This window comes from Symphodus melops (genome assembly GCF_947650265.1).
Source record: "Symphodus melops genome assembly, chromosome: 17".
NCBI lineage: Eukaryota > Metazoa > Chordata > Actinopteri > Labriformes > Labridae > Symphodus > Symphodus melops.
In genome coordinates this window covers 20,011,622-20,024,991 of record NC_136707.1, presented here as the reverse complement: position 1 = coordinate 20,024,991, position 13,370 = coordinate 20,011,622, and the positions used below count along the sequence as shown (strand labels likewise).

General features: G+C 36.1%; 1 protein-coding gene across 1 annotated transcript in view; it reads right to left on the bottom strand.

Annotated features, from left to right (window-relative positions):
- Positions 1-15: 15 nt before the first annotated feature.
- Positions 16-13,370, bottom strand: part of LOC306837647 (nuclear GTPase SLIP-GC-like) — a gene marked incomplete at its 3' end in the record, with an annotated part of 52,639 nt that continues 39,284 nt past the window's right edge. Inside the window, exons 7-24 of the mRNA XM_079365389.1 lie at positions 8,464-8,550; positions 7,352-7,442; positions 6,361-6,583; positions 5,993-6,214; positions 5,396-5,602; positions 5,042-5,217; positions 4,771-4,864; positions 4,605-4,692; positions 3,767-3,888; positions 3,503-3,670; positions 3,247-3,404; positions 2,936-3,053; positions 2,652-2,760; positions 2,441-2,574; positions 2,008-2,089; positions 381-462; positions 161-233; positions 16-39 (exon numbers count right to left, since the gene is read on the bottom strand). Coding sequence (XP_079221515.1) covers positions 16-39; positions 161-233; positions 381-462; positions 2,008-2,089; positions 2,441-2,574; positions 2,652-2,760; positions 2,936-3,053; positions 3,247-3,404; positions 3,503-3,670; positions 3,767-3,888; positions 4,605-4,692; positions 4,771-4,864; positions 5,042-5,217; positions 5,396-5,602; positions 5,993-6,214; positions 6,361-6,583; positions 7,352-7,442; positions 8,464-8,550 — 2,258 coding nt within the window. The remainder of the gene's footprint in view (positions 40-160; positions 234-380; positions 463-2,007; positions 2,090-2,440; positions 2,575-2,651; positions 2,761-2,935; positions 3,054-3,246; positions 3,405-3,502; positions 3,671-3,766; positions 3,889-4,604; positions 4,693-4,770; positions 4,865-5,041; positions 5,218-5,395; positions 5,603-5,992; positions 6,215-6,360; positions 6,584-7,351; positions 7,443-8,463; positions 8,551-13,370) is intronic.

Below are 13,370 nucleotides of genomic sequence, written 5' to 3'. Positions count from 1 at the left end.
TTCTCAGTGGGACCCTCAGTGGTTAAACACGTAGTAACCCTGAAATAACCACAAGAGAGTTCAACAGAACACTTGTGATATTCTACTGATGACTTTCATGTTACCATTTCATTGTCTACCAGAATTTTAACTTTTAATCAGGAGTTTAACTTAAACTTACCTGTGCAGCTGACGGGCCGGGTTGATCAGCACTGGTGTGAATAGAAGCATTGTTAGCAAATGCTACAAAAATACTGTAAGTGAAATAATTTTTTATCTTAAAGGGATACTTCACCCATTCAACACTACTACCATGTTTCTAATGATACACAGCTTCATGTAAATGGGTGAAGTATCCCTTTAAATCAGAGCCTTGTCTATCTACTTTAAAAAAGTTTTACCTAGCATGTGATGTGTCTTCATCAGTGATTGGTTTCAGTTTGTTATAGTATTTTGTCACCGTCTCAAGCTCCTTTTTGACATCTAAAAAAAATAAAGTTAAACTTCAGGCGCAGAAAAAAGTCACTTCCTGTGTTAAAGGAACAATATTTCAGTTTGTTGCATTTTGGGTGACCACAGAAGGTCCCTGAGTGCAGCTGTACAGTTGATTTTAAGCAGGAGTTGTGAAATCTGAAATGACATTGCCAAAGTTAATTAACCATATTTACTAACATGGTAGAGGTTTTCAGATACTATGCAGATTTAACTCTGCAAGCGTCTTCAGCCAATTGTTTGTGAACTATTTGCATGTGGATTTCATGTATGTGTAATAAACTGTTGGCCATTCCTAAATGGCTACAGAGAGGAACCTTCATTACATGCAAGTTGAGATACCGTAGGTCTGTGAGGTTCCAAAACCAAAAACTTGTAAAATCCTCTCAGTAGGTGACCTTATGGAAGAATTTTAGCATATACATTCATCGGCCACTTTATTAGGTACAGCTTGCTATTATCAAGTTAGACCCCCTTTTGCCTTTAGAACTGCCTTAATTTTTTGTGGCATATATTCAAAAAGGTGCTGCATTTACTTTGAAACTTTGTTTCATTTACAGAGATTTTGGTCAATATTGACATTGGAGCATCACACAGTTGCTGCAGATTTGTCGGCTGCACATCCACAAGACAAATCTCCCATTCAAAGTGTTGGACATGGTCAGAAACAATGCTCAGGTAGGCTGTGGAGTTTAAATGGTGTGCAATTAGTACGCAGGAACCTTGGTTGTAATCAGTATTTAACTGAGTTACTTTTGCCTTTCTATCAGCTTCAAGCAGTCTGGCCATTCTCCTGACCTCTAGCATCAACATGGCCTTTTCACACAGAGAACTGTCGCTCACTGGATATTTTTTCTTTTTCTGGCCATTCTCTATAAACCCTTGAGATGGTTGTGAGTGGAAATCCTTGTAGATTAGAAGTTGCTGTATTACTCAGACCATCCCGCCTGGCACCAACAACGTTACGTTCAAAGTCACTTAAATCAACTTCTTTCCCCCATTCTGGTGCTCGGCTGCCATGTGATTGGCTGATTAGATATTTGCAATAACAAGCAGTTGAAAAGCTGTACCTAAAGTGGCCGGTGAGTGTAAATTTCTTCAGGCCTGTAGTGACATTAAACTTGACATTTGAGCCACAATTTCTTGTTTCATGGGGAAATGTATTGTTTTTTTGTTCTGTCACAGTCACATCCTTTGACAGGAACTCAAACTTTAAATAACTCGTAGGTTTTGATGTCTTTTCTGCCAGGTTTCAGGGGGATGGAATAAAACACATAGGAGGAGATATCCATGCTTGTATGTAGATCTGGGCAACCCACATTAATTACATTCGTAAAATGTGCAGTTTCATTTCTTAGCTAAATCAATTTGAGGGAAAACTATTGAGCCATTATGCAACACTAATGTGACTGACCCACATCAAAGTAAATCACATTTCGATAATTGATGCAGGCAAGGTTACCTCAGTTTTGGGTTAAATTTTCAGGAGAGAAAATATTTACAAAACCAAATTGAATTTTTAGACATTCACATTACCTGGAAGGGATTCACCATCTGTTCTGAGTGATAGCTCAATTGACTTTCGCATAGTTTTATCCAGTGTCTTCATGATGTCATCCTAAAATCAGAATTACACAAATATTACCTGCACGTATAAAAAATGGTTAATTGGATAATACCTAAATGAACTGTTTAAATATGTATTCTCTGGGATGATCAGGCAGCACAAAGGTCTTTAATAGATAAAAACTTGTGTGTGTTCATTTTTAGTAAAAGCTAAAAAATGTTTGCAAAACTGCAGTAATAAAAACTCTCTTCAGAATGATGCACTTTCCACTTCAATGAAGAAAAGCCTTAATGTGAATATTAATATATAATCATAGATAAAGATGATTAAACATGTGCAACACAACATGTTTTATAACAATCATATAAAGCCATGAAGGGTGAATTATGAACCATGACAAACTTTTAGGTTTTGCAGATTTGACATCATCGTTTTTTTAGCCTCCTCAAACATGACGTCCTTCTTCGCATGAACATGCTTCTTAATGATGTCCTTCATGGCATTCAGAGAGTCTTTGCCTTTACATTTACTTGCTTCTACAGTGAAACAGAAAATGGTTATAAATGCATATTAATGACATTTATTTGTTTTTATTTAATATTTCAAAGTTTACCTTTATAGCATTCCTCCATGTTTTTCTCAATTGTTGTCGTCAGGCTGCTGTAGATTTCTTTCTTACGCTCTCGGATGGTTTTTTTGAGTTCTGCCTTCATTTTTTCTTCCTGCAACAGACAATAGAAAATACAAACGTGTATATCTGCAAATTACCATTTACCTAATTGATGGTGTTCTACATAGACAATTCATATATTTAAAAAAGTCTGTGGCCCCCCTTTACATTCATAATAAGCTTCAAACAAAACTATTAGATGAGACGTTTCCATCACTGTCTCTTACCTCTGTCCTGAGAAATTCCAGTTGCAGCTGCACACCTTTGTACTTTTCAGCCAGAGTCTTTGTGACGAGTGAAAAGGAACTGATGGCCCCGTTGAATGGATTACGTTCTAATTTATTTCTGAAACATGTCAACAACTAAATCTTTTATTGATCAAATATTGACAAACGTTCAGATTGAAGAATTGGATTCATATACTTATTGTGTTAATAGATTTAAATGACTTTAAATAACTATTGCACAAATCTTTCCAATATTATTATAATCGCCATTTAAAGAGGTATTATCTAGATCTAATTTAGTAACTTCTTACGGGAAGGTCTTCCTAAATTCCTCATCAATGCTCTCCGTTAGCTTTGAAGCTAATCTCTCATTTAGGTTTAGTTGTTTCCCGTCTTTTGGTTTGTGGACGCCATTTTTTGCCATAAGGCACTTCAATGTCCCGTGAAAAAAACTTCCAGAGGTCCCGTCCTGAAAGAAAAACAAACATTTTCTTAAATGATTATCTTTTGGATTTAAAGAGCACATTCAATATTTTTGATAAAGAAAGAAAATATTCAAATAATTACCGGATTTACTAAGGAGTTTATGTCACTGTCACTTAAAATTTTGGATTTTTCAACACCCTCCTTGAGGCACTCTTTAAAAGCCTCACAGGAAACGTCAATGGCCTCTGAGACTTTCCTTGATTCATGTGTCAAGTTTTCTTCAAGGTCTGTGCACACATTTATGTCAGCCTGAACCAAAGAGAAAACATTTAATTTTAAAGAAATTTCCCACATTGGGTTTTTTTTCGAGGCCAGTTTTCTAGTCATGTTCTTATTTGATCTTACCACTTTTCCACAGCCGGCACCTTGAATGAGGGAAAGAATCCCATATGCTCCTGACACATACTTCAGTGTCACTGAGTGAAAGTCATTCAGTTCTTGGAGAAATTCCTGAAGTCTGGGGACTTCTATAGAAAAAAAAAAATACAATATACAGCAATTATATCCAGAGAAACTTCTTGTCATGGTTATTGTCTGGTTTTGTTTCTGTATTTCATCTTGTTTTAATTCTTTCTCTAGTGTTTCTGTGTATGAATGATTCCTTGTGTGTTTTACTTTAGTCTTTAGTGTGTTTCCCTCTGTCCTGCTATGCTGCCTGTAAGTTTATTTTCTGTGTTACTTGTGTTTTAGGTTCAGGGTCTCCTGTTTTATTTTGTAATATCTGGTTTAGGTTGCGTTTTAGGTGTCTGGTTTTACTTTGTAGTTGTCCTCAGTGTTCTGATCTTGTGTTTTTTGCTCTCTGTTTCCCTCCTGTCTTGATTACCCTGATTGCCTGCACCTGTCTGATTAGTCTCACTTGTGTCTGATTACCCCATATCTATTTAGTCTCTGTGTTCCTTCCCTCTTGTTGTCAGTTCATTGTAGTTTGTGTTTGTCATACGAGTCTGTTGTTGGATTTTGCTGTTGTATGTTTTTTGTGATTCTTGGTGGCTTCCCGTTTTCTCTTCTGTTGGATTAAGTTTGGAGTTATCTATTTTTTATTTTTTGCCTTTTTGTTATAATAAATCATCTTTTTGTTTATCTGCAATTGGGTCCTCCTCCCCGTGTTCTACCTAAATACGTGACACTTCTCACATGTAACAGATATTCTCATATTCAAAGGTTATGCATGGGCTTCACCTACCAGTTGCATCTGGTCTGAGCCTTTTTTCCTTCAGAAACTCTTTGGAGCTCACTGTGAACACTTCGAAACAGTCACCACTGAACTGTGTCTGCATGGAAAATGTATACATTAAGGCCAAGACTGCATTAAAACTTTGTTTTAGATCTCCTGAAATTTCAAAACTCACCTGAACCCCCATTTGGTTCATGAATTCAGCCTTCACTTTACCCTTGGCTAGCTTGTTCCTGTCAGATATGGCCTCACAAACACGATCTTTTGAACTGTCAGAAGAGAGGCATGTCAAGCTGTACCTCATACATTATCTGAGTCCTTGAAATGTCAATGTCCATCTTTAGTTTGATGTGGTTTTCTTTCTTCAGGATGAAAGTTTTAATAAATACATAGAAATGTTCTCGTCAGTGTCTTCTTTTAAATCAATTGTTAAAAAAATCACTTACAGATCATCTGAATCTTCAATAATATCAGACATGGTGCAGATGAAGTGAATCCTCTGACATTGGCCACCATTTCCCATAAGGCTCCTGGCACTCTGCAGAATCTCCCATGCTTCTGGCTCTGATGCTGCTCTCTTAATTTCAGCCACGATCCAAACAGTGGAACAGTCTTGAACAACCTAGATGGATAATCCAAGTTAGTCATGAATATCAGTCAATATCAAAATAATGTTATACATTTAATGCAAGATAATAAATATATAAATACATTTCAATGAAGTCGATATCAGTGTTTTGTAATAAAATAATGTTAAACTAAAGACAACATAATAAAAGTGATGCATTTAAATTATTTACCTTTTTCCACATTTTATCTCTGCCCTTGTTGCGGTCCCCATTTCCAGGTAGATCAACAAGTGTGACATTCTGAAGAAGTTCATTATTTGGCACCCTGACAGTCACACACTTCACCAGAGGCCAAAACCATTTCTTTATGCCTTTTCCTTCTCCGTCCTCTGATCTGCTTCTTGTGTATTTCACAAGTTTTGCAGACAGCTCTGTCGCCTAACACATGAAAAACAAGATTACAGATTTATTTAAATGCACCTTGATGACTAGAACAGTCTGATTCTGTAAATTCGTGCCACAGACAATCTACAAAGAAAAAAGATAAAACTTTCCAATAAAGAAAACCATTACCAAATTTACCAAAAAGTATTTCTGATTTAATTAGAGGCTCTAAACATTAAGGATTAAGATCATTCTCTCCTTAAGTCTATCTATTTATTGAATTTACATGAACATGTTCTTAACTACTCAGGCTGTATGTAAATTACAGACATCACTTTATGTCTGAGATTAAAATGTTCAATGTCTTCTAAACAAGAAAGCTTTCTGTAATAGATTTTCGGACATACTCGTAAAGAGTGATACTGTAGATTGACTCTTTCTTACTTTTTTACAGGACAAGGTTTTCTTAACAGACTTGATAAATTCATCAATTTCTTTAAAATGTTTGTCGTCTGTGAGATATTCTTCAGAAGGGTTTTTTTTCCACTCTTCTCCATACAGCGCTGACATCATTTCCACAGCGTCTCTGTAATCAGCATCTCCCTTATTGCGGTCTTCGTCTTTCAGGATGAAAGTTAACAAGTACCACAACTCCTGCTTCAATTCCTAAAAAATAAAATAATCATTCTTTAACTTAGTTGACTTATAACTTTAGAAATCAAATCAATGGATGAGGCAATGCATTCAACATAAAAACATCCTTTTAAAAGTCTGTGGCTATAAGGATATGTTTTACGTTCATCTTATTTTACCTCTTTTGTGATGAATTCAATCTCTGCCTCGTACTTCTGGTTCTGCTTGTTAGCCTCCACCTTGATGATGACTGTGGTACAAGCACTGACTGACTGACTACTTGAGGGCAAGAGATCCTTCTCTCCAACGATAGCATTTATTAAAGAGCTTTTTCCAGCCCCTGTTCTTCCAAAGACTCCAACCAGCTCCCTCTTTTCTGTCTCCAAGTCACAGATTTTTTCCCTGGTGTACAAGAGTTCAGTGTTTATTTATATTGAAAATGTTACAATAAAGGTGTCACATATTAAGCCGTCTGCTTTCTTGCTGTCATTTATGCACCATCGGATCATGTTATCATTGGATGGATAACCATAAAAATGTACAAATCTTATTCATAGCAGTTGACGCAGCAGCAGCAGTTTGGTGTTTCTTGCCCAAGGCTGTTCCAACATACGACTGCAGGAGCTAGAAATTGAAACTATCACCTTCTTGTTGAGAGACGACCAACACCACTACTGAGCACATCATTGTAAAGTGTAGCTATGAGGATCGTCTGCACAGGAGAATATACATAGAACAGTGGTGTCCACTGTGTCTTGTGGGTCAAAATTGTCACGTTATAATCACCACAGGTTTTCAAAACATGTGGAAAATAGTCAAAGGGTTAGGGTTAGAAAAAACATACATTGACCAAACCTTTTCTATTTTAGGAATATATTTCACCCCTTGTCCACATGAAAAAGAGAAACAACAAAATGTGCCATCTGAATGAGGTCTCAGGCCAAAATCTTCTTCTGAAAATCCCGGCAAGGGGCCGCAAATGGCCCTTTGGCCGCACTTTGGACACCCCTGACATAGAACAATGAATTCATGTGTTGCAGGTTAGATGATAGCTGATGAAGATGCATTAAATACAATGCAATTCCTTTTTCTGGACTCATGCTAAAAGGGTCAGTTACAATTCTCTTTGTGACATATAAGCATTAATGTAATATCTTATTTTTTTCTTACTCTAGAAAATCATTCAGCCTTGTATTTTCTTTGTTGATTTTTTTACGAACACGTCCCATGATGGTTCTCACTTCAGACAGAATGTTTCTTTCTGTTTAAGAAAAGAAAAGACAAAGAAACAAGTGTATTAATTAGATGCTGTACATAAATAGATTATGTACAAAAAATCTTTTCTGAAAGTTGCAGAAATGCCTTTAAATAGAAGAACATTGGTCACTTATATGCATCCATAGCAAAGCCCAAACACTGTGCCTGACCACACCTCATTTTAAGACTAACATGGGCCTGTTGGTCTTGTTAATCAGGTCTGTTCATGTACATGTTTGTTTAGTCAAACAGTGTCAGTGCTGGACATGGAAATGAGAACTACACTTAGCAGAAACTAATATTAACACTTGTGCTGCCCTGTGAGCTGCTCAGGCCAAGTGAAAGACCCGTAGATTAAGTCATTGTTTGATTTTATGAAGTAATGGAAGCAAATATACTGTCTCTATGGCATGTTGCGAAGAGACACCAAGGTTTAATGTCATATAAGTCATGACACAATGTATGTATGCTGGTGATTGTGGGGTTCTGGTGTTTGTAATGGTTCTCATTGTAACATATATGTCATGTTTTGGTTTCTCTTACTTTATAACTCATTGCTTTCAGGTTAGCTCACAAGTGTTGTCACTTCAATCAACTCATTATTTAAGCCGGCTCCTTCCACACTGCCGGCGCCAGATTATTGTTCTTCCCTCAGTGGTTTGTACTCTCCGTGTATTTACCAGTTATTTAGTGCTCTGTGATTGCTCGTGTTATTCCCTGTAGTGTTTTTGACCCTTCGTGTTTTTTCTCCCTTTCGCTAGTTCCCAGTCCTGCCCGTCCTGCACCTCGTGTTCCTCGTCGTCTCATTTGTCTTCATCTGGCTCTACTACACGCGTGTTTTTGGATAACCTTCGAGTCACATTATATTCTTGTTACACATTTGAGTCACATTATATTTACTTGTACACATTATTGTCACATGTTATTACACGTGTCACTTGTTGTTTAATAAATTATTGTTCGTTTATTCTGTCTCTGAGTCGTGCGTTTGGTTCCACTTCTATTCTGAGTCGTAACATACAAACCTGCATATGTGGTGTCCTGTCGTTGTTTCTTTCTTGGTGGTGGCAGACATCCACTGTACTCCCTCTGAGGCTCCAACGTTCTTTTCCCTTATTTTTCATTAAAAGAACAAAAAGAGCTTTTTGCCTCTTTCACTACTAAAACATACAAATAGTTGATTTGTTAAAGCAAGACATCATTGCTACAAAAGCAGATTCACCATAAATCAGACATAAGATACTTTAGACCATACCTTTATCACTTGTGTTACAGTTGGCCAAAACCTAAAGATGAAATATCAGACTCATTGAAACAGATATCATCCAAGCTCTAGTGTGACAAAACCTCAGGAAGTGGAGTCCATCAGTCCACTATTAATTCAGTCAAATATGATGGTGATTTTTGTCAGGACACATCAGTAATTATGTTGCACATTGTTAAATAATAGAGGTAAAAACATAACAACAGTATCCCTGGAAAATGTGTTTTATCCTTACCTGAACAGAATCATCAGTTTCTTCATGTTCCTGTTGACAATGTAAAGAAAATCATTCTAAGAATAAAGCCATTTAGAATACAATTAAAATATTTGTGGTCCGACTGCACTGAATGAAAGAAAATGAATTGGACTCACAGGAGTAGAAAAACAATTAATTACCTGATTTGTTGCATTTTTCTCCCTCTAATGTAAAAGGGATGATTTTTTTTTAAAAATCAATAATTAGTGAAGACATTTTGAAAGACTACAGTTAATGTTATTATAGTCTTTGTTTGGGCTTGTGAAATTTCATCTGATGGTTTCTTCAAAACAGAAATCTGTGTTTATCTTTTTATTATGAATGATTGGATCTATAAGTATGAATTTATCAAACCAAATACATTGAAGAGAATTACCTTTAGCATCTCGAATTTCTTCTTGAATATTGACCTTGGTCCACGTTTCGTGATCAAGTGGTCAATGTCATCATTACTGAGAAGGTAAAAACTTTCCTCATTATATTCTTCCTCTGTTATTAGGAAGAAAAAAAAACAATTCAGAAGAATCTTAGTCAAACAAAACCAAATCATTGTGTAAAACGCTGAAATTCTGTCAAGTGTAAGTTGAGAGTATTTCAGAGCCATATTACAGCACTTTTGTTTTCATTAGCAAGGGATGCAAATTCTAAGCATTTGACTTACACGACTGTTGGTAAAATTAACGATCAATGTCCCCAGGGACATGCATTAATGGAGAGATGTAAGAGTGCATAAGATTGTCTATTAATTGCATATGATTGAATGTTTCAGTATTGATGGGAAATGCTGTCACCATCAAAAAGAATTGTAATACTTCACCTTGAAATTTTTCTATCCACTCGCTGAGACCCCATTCAGATAATGTTCTTTGAACAAAATCATCCATGACAGGAGACAGCAACTGTAAAGTAATCACACAATAATACAAAATATTGTATTACAACTTCACATATTGCAGACATTTTTGTTAATTAAATAATAGTATAGTAACATACTAAATAGTAATTAGACAAAGACAAGGAGTACATCTCCATTTTAAAGCATCAGAGGCTGCTGCATGCTTCCACTTGCATGGTGGACTGCAGACAATATGCTGTTTCAACATTTCTGAGCTCACAGTCACAACAGCTCTAACAGTAATATTGGGCAAAGAATCAGGGATTGCACAAGAACAGGTGCCATGGAAAAGCTAAACACAAGTTTAATGTAACTGTTGCCTGCTGAAAGACAAATCTTTGTAAGAATGGCACAAAAAGGTAGTGTTAGATTTACATACATTCAAAAGTGATACCACATAACCAGTAGTCGAGTTGTGAAAAAATTACTGGGGGGATGGTAATTATTTTCACCTATTAAAACATCTGCATTTCGATTTAAAAAATAAGTTGCTACTTATGAAGGATTTTGTATCGCTGAATTGGCCTGAATGTTAGAGGACTACTATGGAATAGCCTGCCTTAGAATTAAACATGACCTGTTGAAATGGAGGCTTTATAAAGTCTATCTGTGAGGCAAAGGTGACGCTAGCACCTCGCAAAGAAGCCTTAGCAAATAATTCTAGTACAGAAGAAGTTTTTTCATGCAAACTAGGCCTATACAAAACAAAATATTGGATCAATTTAACATGAAAGACCAAACAAACAAAATTAGTCCTATTTTTTTTTCAATTTTGACAATGAACTGGTGGAAATAGAAGATAACCTTGTTAAATGATCTTGCTAGCATGTTAAGTATGGTTCCTTAACGATATATTAGACAGTAGGCTGAGTAAACATCAATAGAAATGCTTATGAATATGAAAGAATGTAGACTGTATAGTGCTGGACTATATTTACCTGTCGGTCAACACAATTATTTTCCATTTATGATGTTTGGTTATCTACAGTAATTATCCTTAATGTAAGAGAAAACAGCCCACATTGCAGCAACAGCACTTCAGGTTCAGTCCAGAAAGACAGAATGTAGACCTCCAATAGGCCTATAGAGTAAGACAGTGTCATGGAAAATTTTACTCCATGTCTCATATAATCTGTTATATAAAATGTATCTGAAATGTCTTAGAATACTACATAACACAGGGTATTGGGTGTTTTTTGTTTACCATCATTTCTCACCCTTTATTCTCTTTCTCACAGTTTGTAAATGTGGGAAGAGTCACCCAGACTCTTTCTCACTAGATTTCATCTCCTTCTCAGCCTTGGGAGATGGTAAATAGTCACGTAGACTCCCTTTCTCACAGGGAGAAAGACCGTACCCTGCCAGGTGGGCAGGGGCCCCTATGTGGCGTGATGGGGAGTGCTCTGTGTAATATGTTAGAAATGTATAAGTGTTCATGTTTGCTTTGGTTCGGGGCTTTTTGCCTTTCTTTCACTCGAAAGGGAAGGGTCTTCGAACGCATATTTTGCCTTCGAATAAATGTTCACTGTAATAAGAGATTTCTTGGGTTCTTTTCTTGAGTAGATTTTCTCACTCTTTATTCTCACTTTTTGGTATTAGGAAAATTTCCACAACAACACATTCACTGTCTACTGTAGGCCTAGGCTTACTGTAGGCTAAAGGAGCAGAGGCCCCTGAAGGTGGGAATTGGAGAGGAGTGTACTAGTTTGATGACACTACATCATGTAACAGGACAGTTATTGATTATTATAATAATATAATTTAAAAAAAACAACAACAAGAAAAATTACTTGAAAGCACTAATCAATGTAGTAAAAACAACGAAAGATCACATATGTGTAAAATGATTTTGCTGACACCACTACGCTTCTGTGTGAAGCTTTCGATTTTTAATATTGTATCTTTTTTTTAGTGTTGCAATTTGCAGACGGTCCCTGCGCATTCGAGCCACAGTCGGCTCCGCATAGAGGCCAATACAATTACCCAAGCTTGGAGGTCGGCTCTTTTTAAGGAAAATCGGGTTGTAGCTTGCAGTCCACCTTGCTTTGATTCGAAAGAGGTATCGGTTCTGTTAAAGTAATGTTCCGCTGGTGATTTATGGGTCCGGGAAAGCCGAATCTGTGAATATCTCTCTAACTTTACCTAAGCGTTTTGTGCCCCTATCCCCAGATTTTATTTGACTGTTTTTTCGCTCAACATGCCGAACATTTTCTGCTATTTTAACTTCTAACAATAAAACATTTACTACATTTGGTTTCTAAAGCTGTAGTTCACATGCATCCATAAACATTACAAGAACAGGGATCAAATATGGCACTGTAGAAATGACAATGCATTTAAATTGTAGTAAAGATGTTGATTTCCAATTTAATGAATATTGGAAAGAATCTACAACCTCAATTTATAAAACAATCAGTTTACAAAATTTCCCAATTCCTCTAAAACTTTTTTTTTAACGATAATGTTAAGTTTAAAATTGCAGATGAAGAATTACTTATGAAGGACCTTATTAAGTTTGTAAGTCAAGTTGTAAGTTTTAAAACAAATGACATCTCTATTCCTTTCTCATCTTATGTAACACTGCTTTACTTACAATTCCTTTGGAGTCTGTAGACGATCCTTAACACAAGTCCAGAAATCTCCACAGATGGCTGTATCAATACTCTCAGATGATGAAGTAAAAAAAAAAAAAAACATCTCAAGCAGTCATTAAACCTCCATCACTTCAGTCTTGTCAAATACACAAGAGGTTACATGACCTGACACTTAAATCACTTTCAGTATGTTCCTCTTCCTGTAAATGGAAGTGATGTTTCATTCAACTTTAAATTCACAATCTCTCTGTCTGCCCCGCCTTCTTGCCATCAGCACTTTTACTTCCACATGAACTTGTTTGTTCACAATCACACTTCACAAGTTGATTTAACATTTTTATTTATTCATCTTGAATCATCTCTTCCTTTCACAACGAAAATTTAAATAATGATCACAACCTTTTTTCTTTAACCATCATGACTAGTTCAGTTTGCTTTTCTCCCTTGTTGTCAAACACACACAGTAAATCATATATTTCTAATTACTTTTCCATATTTCCCCTCTGGAGCCGTTGCTGTGTTCTGCAGCTATCAGACAAAAGTTGAATGTTTTTATATCTGGAACCAATTTAAAGTTTAACTAAAGGTCTGTATTTTAATTAATGTGCTTAATTAATTGCAAAGACAACAGGCATGTGTCAGAGTGAATTATACAGGTTGTTTTTGAGACTTGCACTGTGAAGCTGAAACTCTGAGACACAATGGATCATTTGTTTTCTTTCGTACACGCAATAATATGAACATCTAGCAGTGAAAGGGTTAACTGTGGACAGAAAGATTCTTTTATCTGAGTTTTAAAGCTCACATGTTTTTATTTATACCTCTATAAACTTGATTAAATGGTAGACTTGGTGGTTAAAGTCCAAAGTGATTTGGGCTGGGATGTTCTTCTCATTGACTTTAATGAAACGTTTGAAAGGGTT